We start from the raw sequence: 18,711 nt of genomic DNA on the forward strand, positions 1-18,711 counted from the left end.
GTGTGATATACTACATTAACAGAATGAAGGCTAAAAATCATGTGATCATCTCAAAAGATGCAGCAAAGCATTTAACACAATTAAAAGTTCTTTTATCATAAAAATTCTCAACAAAATAGACGTAGAATGAATGTACTTCAACATAACAAAGGCTATACATGGCAAATCTACAACTAACATCACACTTAACAGTGAAAAGTTTAATTCATTTTCTCTAAGATTAAGAACAAGACAAAGGTGCAAACTCTTGCCACTTTTATTCAACCTAGTGTGAAAGTCCAAGTTAGAGCAGTTAGGTTTAAAAAAAAAAAAAAAAAACAGATAGAAAGTATCCAGATTGGAAAATAAGTTAAATCATCTCTGTTACATCATCTCTGCAGAGGACATAATATTATATACAGAAAACCCTAAAGACTATGCCTTTTATAACTAGAAAACTAAACCAGTAAAGTTGCAGATACAAAATCTACATATAAAAGCTACATAAATTAAGAAAATGTTCCCATCATAACAGCATCTAAACAATTAAATGCTCAGGAATAAATTTAACCTAGGAGGTGAAAGGTCTATACACTAAAAGCTATAGGGTACAGATTAAATACTGAAGAAGCCCTAAATAAACAAAAATATCAAAGCAATCTTGAAAAAAAAGAAGAAAGCTGGAGGCACCACACTTCCTAATTTCAAACCATGTTACGAAACTATAGTTATCAAAACAGCATGATACTGGCATAGAATGGACACATAGACCAATGAAACAAAATACAGAGCACAGAAAAACACCCACCCATCCTTTTCCGGTCAACCACTCTTTGACAATGGCATTAATAATACACAATGAGGAAAGAGATGTCTCCACAATAAACGAGTTTGAAAACCTGGATATCCACATGCAAAAGAGTGAAACTGGCCCTTGTCTTATACCATATACAAAAATTAACTCCAAATGTATGAAAGACTTAAATGTAAGATCTGAAATTATAACACAACTAGGAAACAACTTAGGGGAAAAACTTCTTGCCATTGGTCTTGGCAATGATTTTTTGGATAGGACACAAAAATCACAGGAAATAAAAGCAAAGATAAACAAGTGGGAACTGTATCAAACTAAAAAACTTCTGTACAGCAAAGGAAACAATCAAGCAAATGAAAAGGCAACATATAGAATGGAAGAAAAATTTTTAAACCTGATAAGGAGTTAATGTCTAGAATATAGACAAGTAACTCAATTACAAAACAATTTCTAAAAAGTGAATTTAAAAATGGACAAAGAACCTGAAGACGCATTTTCAAAGAAGACTTACAAATGGCCAGCAGAGGCCGAGTGCAGCGGCTCATACCTATAATCCTAGCACTCTGGGAGGCTGAGGCGGGCAAATCACTTGAGGTCAGGAGTTTGAGACCAGCCTTGCCAACATGATGCAACTTGTCTCTACTAAAATTATTAAAAAATCAAGCAGTTGTGATGGTGGGTGTCTGTAATCCCAGCCTCCCTGGAGGCTGAGGAAGGAAAATCGCTTGAACCTGGGAGGTTGAGTTTGCAGCAAGACCGCACCACTGCACTCCAGCCTGGGTGACAGAGTGAGGCTCCATCTCAAAAACAAAACAAAACAAACAAAAGAGAAACCAAATGGTCAGCAGATACATGAAAAAGTGTTCAATATTGCTATTTATCAGAGAAATGCAAATCAAGACAATCACATTACACCTGTTAGAATGGCTATTATCAAAAAGACAAAAAAAAACAATGTTTGTGAGGCTGCAGATAAAAGGGAATGCTTATACTCCTTTGTTGGTAGACATTTAGTTTGATACAATTATTATGGAAAACAGTTTGGAGGTTCCTCAAAAAATTAAAAATAGAACTACTACATGATCCAGCAGTCACACGTCTGGGTACATAACTAAAAAAATTGAAATCAGTATGTTGAAGGGATATCTGCATTTGTATGCTTTTTGCAACATTATTCCCAATAGCCAAGATATGGAAACAACCTAGGTGTCCATCAACAGGTGCATAGATAACAAAAATGTGACACTTATATATGCAGACACACACAAACACATTCACTCATACCATAATATCAGCCATAAAAAGAAGGAAATTCTGTCATTCGTGACAACATGAATGAACTGGAGGGATGTTTTGCTAAGTAATATAAGCTTGATAAAGAAAAATACTGTACAATCAATCTCACTTACAAGTGGAATCTAAAACTGTCAAAGTCATAGATGCAGAAAGCAGAATGATAGTTTCAAGGGGTTGGGGAAGTGGAAGATGTTGGTCAAAGCATGTATACCTCCAATTGGATTAACAAGTCTGAATCCAATGTACAGCATGAGTGGTAATGAACGTATTGCCTTGATTTTGATAATCGTTGCAAACGTACATACAAATACCAAATCATTACATCATACTCCTGGAGTATATTCAATCTTTGTTAATTACACATTTTAAAAAATCTTTAAATGTGATTCCTTCGGAAAAAGTAACAAAGTCAGAAGTGAGCAAAATCAGCACACATAGACGCAGAATCCTGGTATTGCAAGATTTTTGAAACACATTTTAAGTTTAGACTGATAAAACCATCTTAGTTGAAATATATTCTGGACACATTTTACAGTTTACCTTACATTCTCTACAGTGCTGTCAATCAATGCACAGCATCTTGTTATATTGCATGAAATATAAATTACAAATATCTATTGAAGAATTATTTGAAACATATAATGCTATTGTCTTTGGGGTTTAATTTTGTATATTGTGAGGAGATGAAAATAAAGCCCTAAGGCAGAAACACAGTTGTATGCTTCAATGAATAAATTATATTAGAGAATGTGCTTGAGAGATGGCAAGAAGCATGAGACAGGCTGCTCATGTAATAAACTCAGTCTCCAGTGAAAAGGAACAAACTTTGTAGGCTGCAGTAGCGACATCATATCAATAATTTTGCTATTTTCGAAGACATCTCTTATCATTTCTCCACATTTAAAAACACAATTAAAACTTACTTTTCTAGTGGCCCACTATTACTAAGACCACTAGCAAATGTACTATGCCAGAGTGAAAAAATGGGATTCTTCAAGTCAGAGATTCTTAGTTACAAAGGAAGGAGTGGGCAGAGAGCCATTACTATGAAGTTAGAATAAAGTCTATGAGTGTTGGGAAGAACATACCTCACAAGACTTTTTTTTTTTTTTTTTTAGCAGCAACTAGAATTGGATAAAAAGGTCTGAAAAGAAGAAAATACGGAGATGGAGAGACAAAGGAGAGAAGACCAAAGACGAGTAGAGGGAAGGAAAAGAGGTCATGGGAAGAGACCTGGAGGAGAGAAGGTTCAGCTGGTTCCAAAGCGTGGTTTAGGTAAGGAAAATTGACCGTGGTATAATTCGGTTACATTGTCACTGTGAGAGGTAATAATGATACTGCAAATGTAAAGTGGCATAATATTTATGGATTTATTTATCAAATAATTTACATGCTCCTTTTTCTCAGTTTCATTTCTAGGTACTCTCATCACCCCAAAAGTAGGCAAAGACTTTCATAAAGAATGTTTATTAGAGCATCATAAAAAGTGAAAAAATTGGAACTATCTAAATATGTAACAAAGGTCATAATCTAGTAACAGGGAATTAGTTAAAAATATATTATTAAAATATGTAAGACTATGGAATAATGCTTATAGAATTCCATGTAAGACAACACCATTACAAATGAGAATATACAGTTAAACTGTAAGATCCTAATCTGATGTATAAAATTTTAAAATACACTAAAATACTATCAATACCAGACTGTAAGATTATGAGCAATTTATTTCAGTTATTCAACTTGAATTTTTTATAATAAATATGTACAATTTGTATAACTTTAATAGCTATAAAATATTAGTTGACAGAAGCTTTTAATATGTACTTAAAACTTGAGGAACTATATTTATTTATTCATTCATTTTTTAATTTAATGGGAAGTCCTATGTTGCTTTCATTTGCCAGACATTGTTCTGAACACTTTTAACAATATTATCTAAATTAATCCTCATAAGAACTATATGAGGTAGGTCCTAGTGTTGTACCACTCTTACAGATAAAATAGAAACACACACAGAGAGACTAAGTCATTCAGGTTACACTATATCATGTGGTAGAGTTGGGCCTTTAAATCAGAAAGTCTAACTCAGAATCTGTGTCTCTAGTACTGTTTTCTCCTACTCTGTTCTAATTGGACCAGATGAAGGGCATTTTAAGGACATTAATTTAAAAGACTCACTTTTAATGGCAGAATACCAACTCTCTACAGATTAGATAAAAATCAAACTTGAGAACTGGATCCTGCTCCCAGAGAAGTGATTCCTCATTCCTGCTCTACATGTATTTGATAAATAGGCAAACTAAAGTGAAAACAAAGAGTAAGTCCTGAGGTTCTACACATTTGTGTCTATCAAGGTAGGATTGTACCCGATTTTCTTTTTTATCTTTTTTATTTTTAGATGGAATTTTGCTCTTGTTGCCCAAGCTGGAGTGCAATGGTGCAATCCTGGCTCACTGCAACCCCTGCCTCCTGGGTTCAAGTGATTCTCCTGCCTCAGTCTCCCAAGTAGCTGGGATTACAGGCATATGCCACCATGCCCAGGCAATTTCTTTCTTTCTTTTTTTGTAATTAGTAGAGACAGTGTTTCACCATGTTGGTCAGGTTGGTCTCGAACTCCCGACCTCAGTGATCCACTCACCTCAGCCACCCAAAGGGCTGGGATTACAGGCGTGAACCACCGTAACCTGCATCAATTTTCATTGCAAATATGTAACTATCCTGGAGTCACAAAGGGTTACCTTATTGTAACAACCATTGTGGGGTACATAATTCGTGTTTTACCTATGACCATTAAAGCTTTTGACAAGCATTTGTACTATCATGGAGCAGGAAGCAGTGATGAGAAATCACCGAATTTACAACGGCATGCTGCTAAATGAGACTGACCTATCTTGTGTGGACAGTGACTTAATTCCTGACTTAACAGAACCTCAAACTATGAACACATGCAGCTTTAATTATACTGGCCAGCTATGGTTTCTTTAAAAAAAATGGCCTTCTGGTCTTTATTATTCACATACTTAAATATTGTTGCCTGGCTAGTCTGTATTAATAAAAGGAAGACTAATACAACAGTTCAAATAAATATAAACGTTTTTCATTGTGCAAACTTTCTACGACCACTCTCCTTTTTTCAGAAGGAGCAAACTGACAAGCTTTGGACAACTATTCCAATCAGTTACGGTGTGGCTACCAGTCACAGAACCTTCCCTTATGACACAGAGATTAATATTATAGACATAGAGTAGACAGTGGTAGATTTGACCCAAGTGGGGGAAATTAACATCCATCCCTCCCTCTTTCCATTCCTTCCTTCTTTCCTCTTTCATTCTGCTACTTTACATCTCTATAATAAACCATTACTTCTTCTTGAGAATTGGATCCTGCTCCCAGGCTAGTGGTTCCTCATTCCTGCTCTCTATATATTTAATAAATAGGCAAATTAAGGTGAAAACAGAGAGCAAATCCTGAGGCTTTACAAATTTATACCCATCAATCACAACTGATGAGTCACAATTCAACTATCAATTTTATAGAGGCCTACCCTACGCCCAATGATTTGTGTATTTATAAGTTTACATCAGCTGTTTCTCCATACTTCATCATCTTGAGGGTTCAGAATTCAAGGAATGCAGGCCACGTAAGCACTGTCAGTATGCTATAATCCAGTTTGAGATTTCAGTGGCCATATGGTCTCTCTGATGCTGATATCTGGCTCATATCTTCCTTGTGCTCTTCTGAAGACCCAAAACACTATGATTCCTCTCTTTACTGAGATGGGCAGGAAAAATCTCCCACAAACCCAATGGCCATGCCGTCCCAGCCTACTGTGCCCAGAGTCTCCACTTTTGCCTCTTGTTTGCCTCCTGTGCTTTCAGAGCAAGTAAAAGAAATGTTTGAGCCAGTAGGTGGTACAAGTAGCATCAAAGATCCAAGAGAGAATTCTGAAATGAAGGGGTATGAGAATTAAGAGGAGGACAATGAGGCCTTGTGGTATTGAAAGAAAGCCTCCCTGAACTTACCGGAGTACCACAGAAAGTGGATTAAGATGATTGAGGTGGGAAGGAGAATACATCATTGAGACTGGGGCTTTGCGTGACTTTGGCACTACACAGCTGCTTTAGACCAGTTGAGTGTAGCTATTTCGTGTTAATTAAACCTCTTTCTAAAATTATGCAGTAAGTGTAATGAGAAGTGGTGTTTATGGGACTCTTCAATAAGATGTATTTTTCCAAGAGCTGAAGGAGAATTAATACCAAGTGATATCTGTCATGTATATAAATGTTTTTATATTTACTTATATCTAACCTCATACAACAAAGGATGTGATAGGACTAGCGTCTCATACTTTGAATATTTGTAGCATTTTTGTTTCTTTTGCTATTAGTTTTCCATTCAAAAAAAATTTCTTTATCTCTCCTTCCTAGATGTTGAAAAGTCCCTGGAGACCAAGTGTTGGATTTTACACATCCTCCCAAAACCAACCACAGAGTTTAGCAAGAAACATTCAATAAATATTTGTAGGTTTTAAATGATTTGGAATCCTGATGACAGAATAAATTTACATTTATAAATGAGCATGATCAATAAGCTTAAAGCAAAAATGTATTCCTAGCAAATAAATCATTAGCATCTAAAGGTAGTATCAGCCAGTTATTGCTTCCTGTGGCTAGAAACACAATCATATGATTACAGTATCTCTTTTACAGAGGAGGGGAGCATCTTATCTTTCCTTCCCTCTTGCTTTCTTTGCCAGTCCATTTCTAAAACTGTGCCTGCACATAAATAATCTGAAGATGTAGTCACAAGGTGTAGGCAGGTGTAGGCTACTTCTATGGATTTATCTCGGGGAAAAGTGAACAATGTTGAGGTCCAAAGGTAGAATTTTTATCTGTAAATTGAAAAACTTGTTTCAAACTTTAGCCTCAAAGAATTAAGCTTTCCAACCACCTATTTCTCATTCTAGCAATGGAGCACCTTTGAAATCAAAGGGAGCTCTACAAGGAGACAGGAAAACGGGATGAAGAAATTCAAAAGCTTTAAATTGCATTCCAGCATTATTTGAAAATATGCAGCTCACATAAAACTATACCAAGACCTTCCTTGGAGCATACATTTTAACTCACGTTTGAATATTGTATCATGCATGCAGGGACACTGTTTCTAAATAATTCACTGCCACTTTTACAATTCTTTTAATATTTCATGATTATAGCTTTAAAATTATATGCATCTATATTTCCAGGAAGTATAATCTACCAAGCTCCTGCTAGACTAATTCCTCGCACACACAGCTCCTCTCGTAGGCACAGATCGCTTCTGGTTACATGCTTTTCATTTGTTTAATGCAAATTAATTGAGGGCCAACAATGTGTCGTGGATTCAAAGAAGAAAATGCACCATTGCTGTCATGATTGGTCCGCGATCCAAGGCAGAGAGATGAAAACAAGAGATTATGCGCACTAAGGGATTGTTCTTTACCTCCTAAGCCCTTTTCGTCTCCAGTCCACCCTGTGTTCTTGCAACTATGCTTTCTACATAATTTGCATTTTTATCTTATTCACATTGCATCTTCTCATTTTACTGCAGTGAACGTTTCCTCAGATGCTGTGTTCCTTACAATTCCCTCAGCTGGTGGATTCTATTGCTTCCCTTTTGCTAGATATCTGGGAAGTTATTCCTTTCTTTTTTCATTTCTTTTATTTTCTCGTTACTTTTAGGTGTTTTAGACATGCACATTCATGCCACTTCAAGAATCATGACGTCCTCAAGTCTAACAATACCTATTTTACCTCCCGCTCTCAACTCCTGGCATTTACTCCCATGAATGAAATTGAGATCTTTTCACTAAGAATTAATTTTTTTTTTTTTACCTGCAAGATCTCAGATTTTTCACTTTATCTTCTCAATATAATCTTCATTGATTATGTCAGTCACTTCTCTTCATATCACTTCTGGAATAATTCACTCCAGAGTGTATCTCTTACTTCAGTCCTCTTCCAAGTTCCAGAGTGCACTTCCAACTACACACTATTTGTCTAAGGCTAATAATCAATTGACCTTATGAGAGAGAAATTATTCTGGAGAGCCTATTTATATTAGTCTGTTCTCATTCTCCTGTAAACAAACTACCTGTGACTGGGTAATTCACGAAGAAAAGACGTTTAATTGAATCACCGTTCCCCAGGTTATACAGGGAAGCATGGCTGGGAGGCCTCAGGAAACTTACAGTCATGGCGGATGGTGAAGGTGAAGCATGCATGTTTTACCATGGTAGAGCAGGAGACAGCAAGCAAAAAAGGAAGTGCTACACACTTCTAAACAGCCTTATCTCCTGAGATTTCATTCACTATCATAAAAGCAGCAAGGTGGAAATCTTGCCCCCCATGATCCAATCATCTCCCACCAGGTTCCTCCCCCAACATTGGGAATTACAATTCAACGTGAGAGTTGGGTGGGAACACAGAGCCACATCATATCCCTAATCTAATAAAATAAGTAGTGATTTTTTAAACTGCTAGCAAAAGCAGAAATCAGAAAGGCTAAAATCAAGACAGGGATTTCATGTAAGGGAGGGTTTCCATTGCTGAAGAAAACTGAGACCTCAGTTCCACAACTGCAAGAAACTGATCTGTCAACAATCTGAGTGCGCTGAAAGTAGATTCTTTCCAGAGCTTCCAAGTACCTTAGTCCTACCAACATATCTACTTCCACCTCATGACACCCATATCAGAGAATGCAGTCCAGTCCACATGGACTTCTGACCTGTAGAACTGTGAGTTGATAAGTGGGTGTTGTCTTAAGGTGCTGAATTTATGGTAAATTTTTATGTAACAACAGAAAACAAATATAATTCATTAAACCCAACAATTCTATTTAAATTTTTTTCTAAATTCCAGAATGTGTTTTCCATCATGTTTCTATAGAAGTAAATAACACTACAGTCCTTCCAGCATGGTCACTGAGATTCACATCTGTCTTGCTCCACACATTCATAAAATTAATAATTTTATTCTAGAACCATAGAATCTATGTCATCTACCTCTCACTGTCCACTCTATTCTCTTTGCCATGATGCATTTAAAATTCACCCTATCTGCTACTTGGTGTAAGAAAAGAGCTTTGTCACTTTTGTTTCATCTGTACCACATTGACAATGGAAATCTAACAACACACTTTAACCATGTCAGCCTCTTCTCTGGAAAAACAATTAAAAATAATAAAATGAGTATCATGCCTCAGTTCTTTATTATGGCATTCATCAACAACCGACCATATTTCTGGATCTAACCAACTTTTCATCAATTTAAAAGCATATCTTTCCCTGAAAATTCTCTATATATTTCCACTTACATTTCTTTCTTGGAAACAAAAACTTTTTATGCCTGAATACATCTTTCAACATGTGGAGAAAGTTTAATAATTCCATGAAACATATATTACTTAACTTTGTACCTTCATTGCTAATATGAAATTCAATAAAGTTTTGGTCAATGATATGGTTTGGATGTGTGACCCCTCCAAATCTCATGTTGAAATGTGGCCGCAAATGTTGGACATGGTCTCAGATGTCTAGTGAGAGATGTTTGGATCGTGGGGGTGGATCCCTCATGAATGGCTTGGTGCTGTCCTCTTGGTACTGAGTGAGTTCTCACTTTATTAGTTCATGTCAGAGCTAGTTGCTTAAAAGAGCCTGAAACTTCCTCCTTTTTCCTGCTCATTCTCTCAGCATGTGATGTACCTGCTCCCCCTTCATCCTCCATGAGGGGTAAAGACTTCCTGAAGCTTCACCAGAAGCTGAGCAGATGCTAGTGCCATGCTTGTATAAATAAACCTCTTTTCTTTATAAATTATCCAGTCTTGGTTATTTCTTTATAACATTGCAAAATGGACCAATACACTTAATGAGCAAATCAATTCAGACTCTCCTTGTTCTTCCTAAAGAGAGGAGTTTCCCTCAATGCACTGATAGGGCACTTTATACTTTTCACACACTGCATGTGACACAATAAAATCTCTACTCCTGACATCTTCCTTACTCACTGTAAGAATTAGAGGAGGGTGTTTCACTGTTCTCTGTATTCCTCAGTAAATCTTATGGGAGGTTATATCTAGTAGAGTTCGTTTCATGTTTTTGAAATAAATGAATATAGCTAAGCAATTTAAACACTATGTGAGAATTCTCCTTACATTTACAACTGATATTTCAGGTACTGATCACCCCTGTCAACTAAATAAGGCCCCATGAGTTCTTATTTGCAGTGCTCAAGGAATCCTCTTCTAGTTAATGTCTCTGTGCCTGTGGACATCTTAGTGACCAGGCAGCAGCTCTGAACAACCTGCGTATTTTGGGGAATTTCAGAAGTTCATTTTCTCAGCTTCCCTTGCAGCTAGAGTAGAGGCATTTGACTTAAATTCTGCCCAACAGAAAGAAAAACACAAGACTTTGGTTCTAGAGAGATAAAGCAATTTCTGTGCCAAAGTGATTTTCTGACAAGACCAGTGTCAGAGCCAGCTGGTCTTCCCAGGCCACCCCGGGAGGATTGGAATGCAGTACCAGAATCATCAGTTATCTACAGCAGTGGGTAGAGCAGTGCTGGCGTCACTGAGAAGCAGTGTGGAGATGTAGGTGTTGTACTTGCTGGTGGCATTTTGAATCTGATTGTAGCTGTCCAGAAACCAGTAAAAAAAAAAAAAGTCCCTTTAATAAATCCCTTTCTGTTTGAATAGCTAGTGTTGCTGCTATCATTCACAACTAGAATCCTGAGTGATCAGTACCAAAGCATGGAAAAAGACAGTTATTACAAAAGAAAATATCATATTAGTTACTAATAATTCCAAATGCATTCTCTATTATTCAGAATTAGAACTGAGTCCATATTCATAATTGTAGTATGTTACTATGTTATTGTATATATTATCATGCCTTTTCTTTACTTAACAGATTTTGTTGAGTCCCATAACTAATCTTCCACAGCAATCATGATGTGCCAGGAACTTTACTAAATTTTATACACTATTAAACTCCTTCCATCTTGAAAATGTCTCGGTGACACAGGTGCAATTATTAAAGTGATCCCCATTTTAAAAGTGGGGAGATAGAGGTCCAGACATGTAGGTAATTTGCACAAAAATCACACAAGTTAGTAGCAGAGAAAGGTTCAGACTTAGGTAATTGGGCTAAAATCTCACACTCTTAACCACTATGGTAATTTTATGTGCAGGAGTCAACTGCATTTAGTCATGCCCTTGCAGAGTCATGAAGTATAGTCACAGTATTTTCACTTATTGTCTTCTGATATGTTTGAAAATGACCAATCTTAGTGCTACTCAAGCTCTTTGGAAATTTTCTTATTTTAATGTCATGTAGTCATGTATAAAACAAAACAACAATTTAGAACATACTAAACTCGAATGTGCATAAAGAAACTGCAGGTGAAAATTATCTTTCAACCAACAAACATTTGTTAGACCCATATTCTGTGCTGGACATGATGTTGGATGTTGTGTATACAAATACAAATGGGATACAATAATGTCTTTAAGGAGACACCACCTAGAGAATGACATCAACAGGCAAGCAACCCAGAATATTTCAATATGAAATTGGTTATAATAGATTTTATGGTAATGCTATAGAATCTTATTTTTAGTCAAGGGAAGATTGCCAGATCTAGAGACTTCCTTTTCTCTTTCACTTAAAAAAGAAAAAAGAAAGCAACTCAAAGGACTTGATCTAAAACAAATATTTAATTTCATACAAAGAGAGGTAAGTTCTAATAAATAGCAAATTCAATCTGAACACAATGTTTATCATCATTTCCAATACATCAAGTAATGTGGTTCATATGAACCTCAAAAATAATGCATCAAAATGAAAGGATTAGGTTGTATGAAAGAGGATATTTAGCTATAGTCTCCACCACCTGAAATACAATGTAGCTCATATAATATACTCAAAAATATTCTTTGCAGCTGTACAAATATGAGAAAATGGCTAGGTTAGAGGCTTTCTGGGACTTTTAGTTGAGTTTGAAAAATTGGGTAATTATAATTTGCTTTTTGCCAGAATCTCCATGAGGACAATGACAATTTAATTTGTTCATGGATATAGAATGCACCAAAAATAGTATCTGCCCATAAAATGTAAATAAACTTATCATATTAGTTACATTGTCAGTTGTTAACCAGAAATATTTCATGTCATAATTACACTTGATAGAAGTGCTAAATTATGGGCCAGGCACAGTGGCTCATACCTGTAATCCCAACATTTTGGCGGCTGAGGGAGGAGGATTGCTTGAGCCCAGGAGTTCAAGACCATCCTGGGCAACATGGCAAAGCCCCATCTCTACTAAAAATACCAAAAGATATAGCTGGGTGTTGATGGTGCACACCTGTAATCCCAGTTACCCAGAAGGCTGAGGCATGAGGATTGTTTGAGCTAAGAAGGCAGAGGCTACAGTGAGCTGAGATCACACCACTGCACTCCAGCCTAGGCAACAGATCCAGAACCTGTGTCAAACATAAAGAAAAAGTGCTAAATCATGTCAGATTGTGTCTATTTCAAACACTGCCACAAAAAAAGTCTTTTTTTTTTTTTTTTTTTTTTTTTTTTTTGAGACAGAGTCTGGCTCTATTACCTAGGCTGGAATGCAGTGGTGCAATCACCACTCACTGCAGCCTCTGCCTCCCCCTCCCCAGCTCAAGTGATCCTTGTGTCTCTGCCTCCTGAGTAACTGGTACCACAGGCATGTGCTATGATACCTGGCTAATTTTTGTAATTTTAGTAGAGACAGTTTTTGCCAAGTTGCCCCGGCCAGTCTCAAACTCCTAGGCTCAAGTGATCCTCCCACCTCAGCCTCCCAAAGTGCTGGGATTACAGCTGTAAGCCACCACATCTGGCCAAAATGTCAATTTAATTGTCATATGAATTGCTTCTGTGTGGCAAAAATGGTTAACACAATAGAAATAAAAGATTTAAGCTTGTGATAATTCATGTAACAAATGTATACATAGTTACACCTGAAATATTTGTGAAGAAGACAGAATTTGTATCTCTATCTTGTCAATAGTGACAGAGAAAGAGATGATAAATGGTAATGAACAAACAAATGCATTTTGAATGCTGCAGCCGCCAGGATGTATCTTAGTGAAAACTAAATCTTCCTTCTTGTAAATCATTGAGATTTGGGGTGTAGCTTGTTCTGCAGCATACTTTAGGTTCTTTCTATCTCTGAAGTCAGTCAGTTATGCAGTACAGTTAATTCTACAGAAATATCTATTTAAACTGCTTTCTTTTCTTCTACCATGCTTTACTTAAATCCATCAACATTTTTCACTTGAAACAGCTATTAGTGGTTTTTGCTAACAACTTTGTCCTAATTCAGTTCATCCTCCACAAGGCATACTTGGTGAAATAGTCTGATTATGCTTTTTCCATGTTTAAAATCTCCTATGAATTACAGATACCGCCAAGACAAAATGCAAATTTATCAGACAGTCCCACATGATATCAAGGTGTCTCCTGCCACCTCTCATACAGCCTTCTCCATCACTCTTGAACACCCTTTCCCTTGTTCTTTTGCAATTCCATGCTTTGCACACGTGCCAACTTGTCTGTTCAGAGCCCTTCTCCATCCTGTGCCCCTTCATAATCCCAATAGAAAACTAATACGATTTTTCTTACAGGTGCAACTGGCCCACCCTTTTTCAGTGCAACCAAAATCATGTATAATTAAAAGAATTTTGTTTTGTTTTGTTTTGAGACGGAGTCTCGCTCTGTCGCCGAGGCTGGAGTGCAGTGGCGCGATCTCGGCTCAGTGCAAGCTCCGCCTCCCGGGTTCACGCCATTCTCCTGCCTCAGCCTCCCGAGTAGCTGGGACTACAGGCGCCCGCCACCACTACTGGCTGATATTTTGTATTTTTAGTAGAGACATGGTTTCACCGTGTTAGCCAGGATGGTCTCAATCTCCTGACCTCGTGATCTGCCCACGTCGGCCTCCCAAAGTGCTGGGATTACAGGTGTGAGCCACTGCGCCAGCCAAGAATGTTTTTTTAATGAGTGCTTCACTTGCCTCTGAGCTCTGCTTGAAGTTCATTACATGTATTAACTTATGTAATCCCCACAAAGTGAATAAGGTAGTCAGCATTATTACCTCCATGGTATAGATGAGGAAGATGATTTTCAGTGAAATCAATGAGGTTTTCTGAGGTGATTCAGTTTTTAAGTTGGTCAAGCTATGTTTCTAACCTGGGAAGTCATAGTCGGCCCTCTAAGTCCCTATACTGTTATATTACGCCAGATCTTCTTCATCTTCGTATCTTGATTGACAATAGCTCCTTGTGCCTAGTCAGCACTCAATTGTTTGCTGAGTAAATGTATTATGAATGACTAAACCACAGGAAACACAAGAGTCGTTGTCTCTCTGTCTTTCTCTTTCTTAAACTGGATAATAAAGTTTTCTTTACAAATTTTAATGACTTTTTAGTAATATAAATTAATGAAAGCATATGACCAATCTACGAATAAGTCCACGAACTCCTTTTGAAAAATAGTGTATTATCAATCAGCACTTTTGAAGTTCCTAATGTATTGTTTCTCAATAAAATTGAAACCATCCCTATAAACTTTATAAAATTAACCAGCAAAGAAGGGAGGGGGAGAAATGAACATAATCTAAGATTGCCACACATTCAGTATTAATCATTAGGTCAGCTAGCTCTCTGACCCACTTCCTCATGGTTGTTTGTTGCCTATTTTGCAGAATCATGTAGATCCTATCACACGGTTATAGTTTCTCCTAATCACTCTATAGAAATATCTCGAACATTGTGAAATGTGAGGTTTTCTATTTGAGAAAATCTTTCAAGTTCCTACGTATGGGTGGAATTACTGACACCAGCTGGTCCAAAGTACCCCAGGAGAAGCTGATGAAAAATTCAGTTTCCACATGAAGATGATTTCATCACTCTTACCCTAACCAATCAACAACCCAAATTTTAGAGCCGCTCACCCTCCACAGTCCCCTTAAAAACTCCAGCCCAGAACTCCTCAGGGAGATGGATGTGAGGGTCGTTCTCATGTCCTCCTTCGGCTGCCCTGTAATCATTAAAGTCTTTCTCTGTTGCAAACCCTGCTGTCTCAGTGTGTTTGTCCATTACTGCACAGTGAGCCTACAAATCTGGTGGTCCTGTGACACCATCTCCCTCCCTGCAACTTAGAAGTAACCAATATTCTTCACTTTCAATAAAGCATGCCCTTCTTTTCCTTTGTGGTTTTATCATACATGCATATATTCCTAAAGTATATACTGTTAACCTGTTTTTGGATTTTATATAGGTGAAATGACATTGTATGTATTCTTCTGTGACTTATTTTAATCAACATTATGATTTTTCTGTCATGTATGCTTACTTGAAGTATATTCCCTTTGAATTTCAAATTGTATTTCTTTATATAAAATGTAGCGTCCTCTTTGAACAGTGATGATGTTTATGGACATTCAGGTTGTCTTCATTTTTGGGTTATTATACAATACACAGTGCTTCTCTATATATTTTAAATACACATCTTCCCATAACCATGAGCAGGCATTTTTCTGGGATATCTTCCTATCATCGAAATTGCTGGGGCATAAGGTGTGAACATGTCAATTTTATCAAATAATAGCTAGAATCCATATGATTTTGCCTGCAGACAACCCTCAGGCTGCTAGCACCCACCTTGCCTGAACACAAGGGTAGCCGGGAAATTGGAAAAAATAACCAATGTCTGATAGATGTAGGCATATAAAGTCTCCAGCTTCTAGCCCCTGTTTCAGACAGCTGTGACATGTGACTTAACTCAAAAGCCTCCCTTTGGGATTGGAGCCAAGTTTACATTTCATGACATGGGCACACCGAGTTTACTCTGCATCCCACTTTCCACTCCCTTGCTAGTTTTCCCCAGGAACACTTTCATCGTCATCTTTACATGTGAATCCTCTTCTTAACAATAATATGAACGTAATACATACTTTTAATATTTTGTACCGTGAATGTGATTTGCTAGGTCAGAGTATACTGTGAGGAATACCAAGTAAATTCAGGGCCCAGAAGGGAGCCATAGAATTAGCATAGTGTCGGCAAAATGTTGATATACAAAACTGAATTGTTTAAAATACCATCAACACAGTTGATCTTTATTTTCAACATTTACTAAATATATTCTAGTTCTCCACTAAGTTATATAAGGTAGAGATTGCTTTTTATCATGAGATTTACATTGTATTATCTATGTTCAGGTTTAGGGAAAACATAGTTATATTAATATACTTACATTATGCCTGTGATTAGCATTTTTTCTTTAAAATTTCCACTGAAAACTCTTCAAAGGCAATGGGTGCCCTCGCTTTCTACTTTCTCTGACTACTCTGTCTATAGAATATGAAGCTGCAGGTCATATTCAGAGATGCTGCATTTCAGAACAGAATTTGATGAATGTTTAAGGCAGTACATAATTGATATAAAAGCACAATATATTAAATGCTTCAAAATAGATATTTTCAAAGATCAAATTCTATTTTTGCTTTATACATGTGAAAATGGTGCTTGGAGTAGATTCTTGCTACTTTAAAGTACTTGTATCATTTTTCTGAATGAATAAATGATATAATACATTATTCCTCTTGTGGTTTATCTTGATAGCTTTGGAGCATTCATATTATATTTAGTACCTCATTATGAAAAACACAGTTAGATAGGCCTTAGTTTTCTTACTCCTGGCTTCACTACATGAAACTGACACCTTGGGAAAGGTGTATCTGTATTTCAGTTTCTACCTCTGCAAATTCACACTTACCCCCATGACTATTAATACTTTAATTCTCACTTTGAGATGTTTAATGACAACTGATATCCTTTAGGGTCATGTGATTTATAATGCTGATATGTTTCAGTAGAGAAATAATTCAATGATTTTTATTTTTAATGAGGCATATTATATTTGCTAAAGAATGCATTCTCTTGTAATTATTAAATAATGTCTTTCTATCAACTTCTAATCATTAATCCCTCTAAACATAATAGAAATTATGCATATGCAATGATTTGGACAGACTTTTTTACTGTGATAATAAACAGAAGGTTGCCTATAATGTTCAGACATAGAGGCATAATAGGAGATAGTACTATTTCTACATAGTTATAGAGTTTAGACAATGCCAGAGTAATTATTCCAGGTCCATATTGCTAAGGCTAAGCCCATGAAACAGACTATCCAAGGGCATTTAGCCCAGTCTACACAGAGGGAAAATGTCTAATGTTTTGAGTCAATTTGATTCCATCAAAAGGGATTTGCTTTCAGCGGTTCAAATAAATAAATACCAGCTTTCTACCCTCAACACAGCAGCAACTCTCTCTAGAACCCGGTGAGAGATACTGGCTGAACATACCACAATACAATCTCAAGAAACATCAGTTTTTATAACGTGTTCTGGAAAAGTAAGACCTATCGTAGAGTCCTGTCTTCTTCAACAGTAAACAAAGGGCCTTAACTGAAGGAAGTTTTATTTGACAGTCCCTAGGGTTGTGATCCACATACTACCTACTCTTCACTAACTTAACACATACTTCTTGACACCCCTTATGCTGTTTAATCCCATCCTGGGTCAGGGACCGCACTTGGTCTCTGGCTCCCACAGCTGTCCAAAGGCTGGCGCTAGTGCTGAACGCTACCTCTCAGACACCCGGGGGAACCCCCAAACCCTGGGTTTTGCTGAAGGTTTTCCAATGTCAAGGAACAGCTACCGCATTCCCACCTCTGCCATTCTTGCTTTTCCTGATAAAATGAGACTGCCCTGCACATTGATGTTAAGTACTTAGCCTCATCCTGACACTTCAGTTATTATAATTATGTCATCTCTCAGCCACCAGCAGGCTATAAATGAATTCTGACTCTTCCCAAAGATTAATGCCACTACATATGATTACGCCTTGCATATCCCCAGGGTCACCATTCCCACAGGCATAGTCATCAATACTACTGAGGCTACTGAGAATCGGCATGTTGCTAGAGGACTAACACATGTCTGAGAGACTGCAGATCTAAATTTGCTATTTTATTTTGAATAATTTAAATGTATATTTTAAAACTGATCATTAATCCATTTATTGGAGAACATTTTAGATATTTGGGGAGCAATTTGGCTATGTGAGTCTAGCGTTTAAACCATAAATGTTGTGAAATCTAAATACAGATTAAGTATTTCTGATGGAAATTTAGTTTCTGAATCAAGATAAGTATAAAATACACACCAGATTTAAAATTTAGTATGAAAATGTAAAGTAGCAAACTGATAATGTTTATATGGATTACACAACAAAATGACAATATTACAATATTTTAGGTTAACTAAAACATACAAAATGTTTCACCTGCTTCTTTTTAGTTTCTGCAGGCAGGTATTAGATAATTGAAAATTACAGGTGTGGCTCAGCATATATTTTACCAGACGGTGCTGACATAGACCACAACATGTTCTGAACACAAAGTAAACCATAAATATTTGTTAAATTATTGAAAAATTTTTAATAATTTATTTTAAAATAATTATTTAAAACATTAAATATAATTTAAA

General features: G+C 36.7%; 1 protein-coding gene across 1 annotated transcript in view; it reads right to left on the bottom strand.

Moving 5' to 3' along the window:
* Positions 1–18,139, bottom strand: part of LOC108523542 (contactin-associated protein-like 2) — a 1,139,721-nt gene extending 1,121,582 nt beyond the window's left edge. Inside the window, exon 1 of the mRNA XM_017864187.1 lies at positions 18,055–18,139. Coding sequence (XP_017719676.1) covers positions 18,055–18,139 — 85 coding nt within the window. The remainder of the gene's footprint in view (positions 1–18,054) is intronic.
* Positions 18,140–18,711: the final 572 nt, after the last annotated feature.

Source organism: Rhinopithecus bieti, unplaced genomic scaffold, assembly GCF_001698545.2.
Source record: "Rhinopithecus bieti isolate Rb0 unplaced genomic scaffold, ASM169854v2 scaffold_74573, whole genome shotgun sequence".
In the NCBI taxonomy this organism is placed as follows: domain Eukaryota; kingdom Metazoa; phylum Chordata; class Mammalia; order Primates; family Cercopithecidae; genus Rhinopithecus; species Rhinopithecus bieti.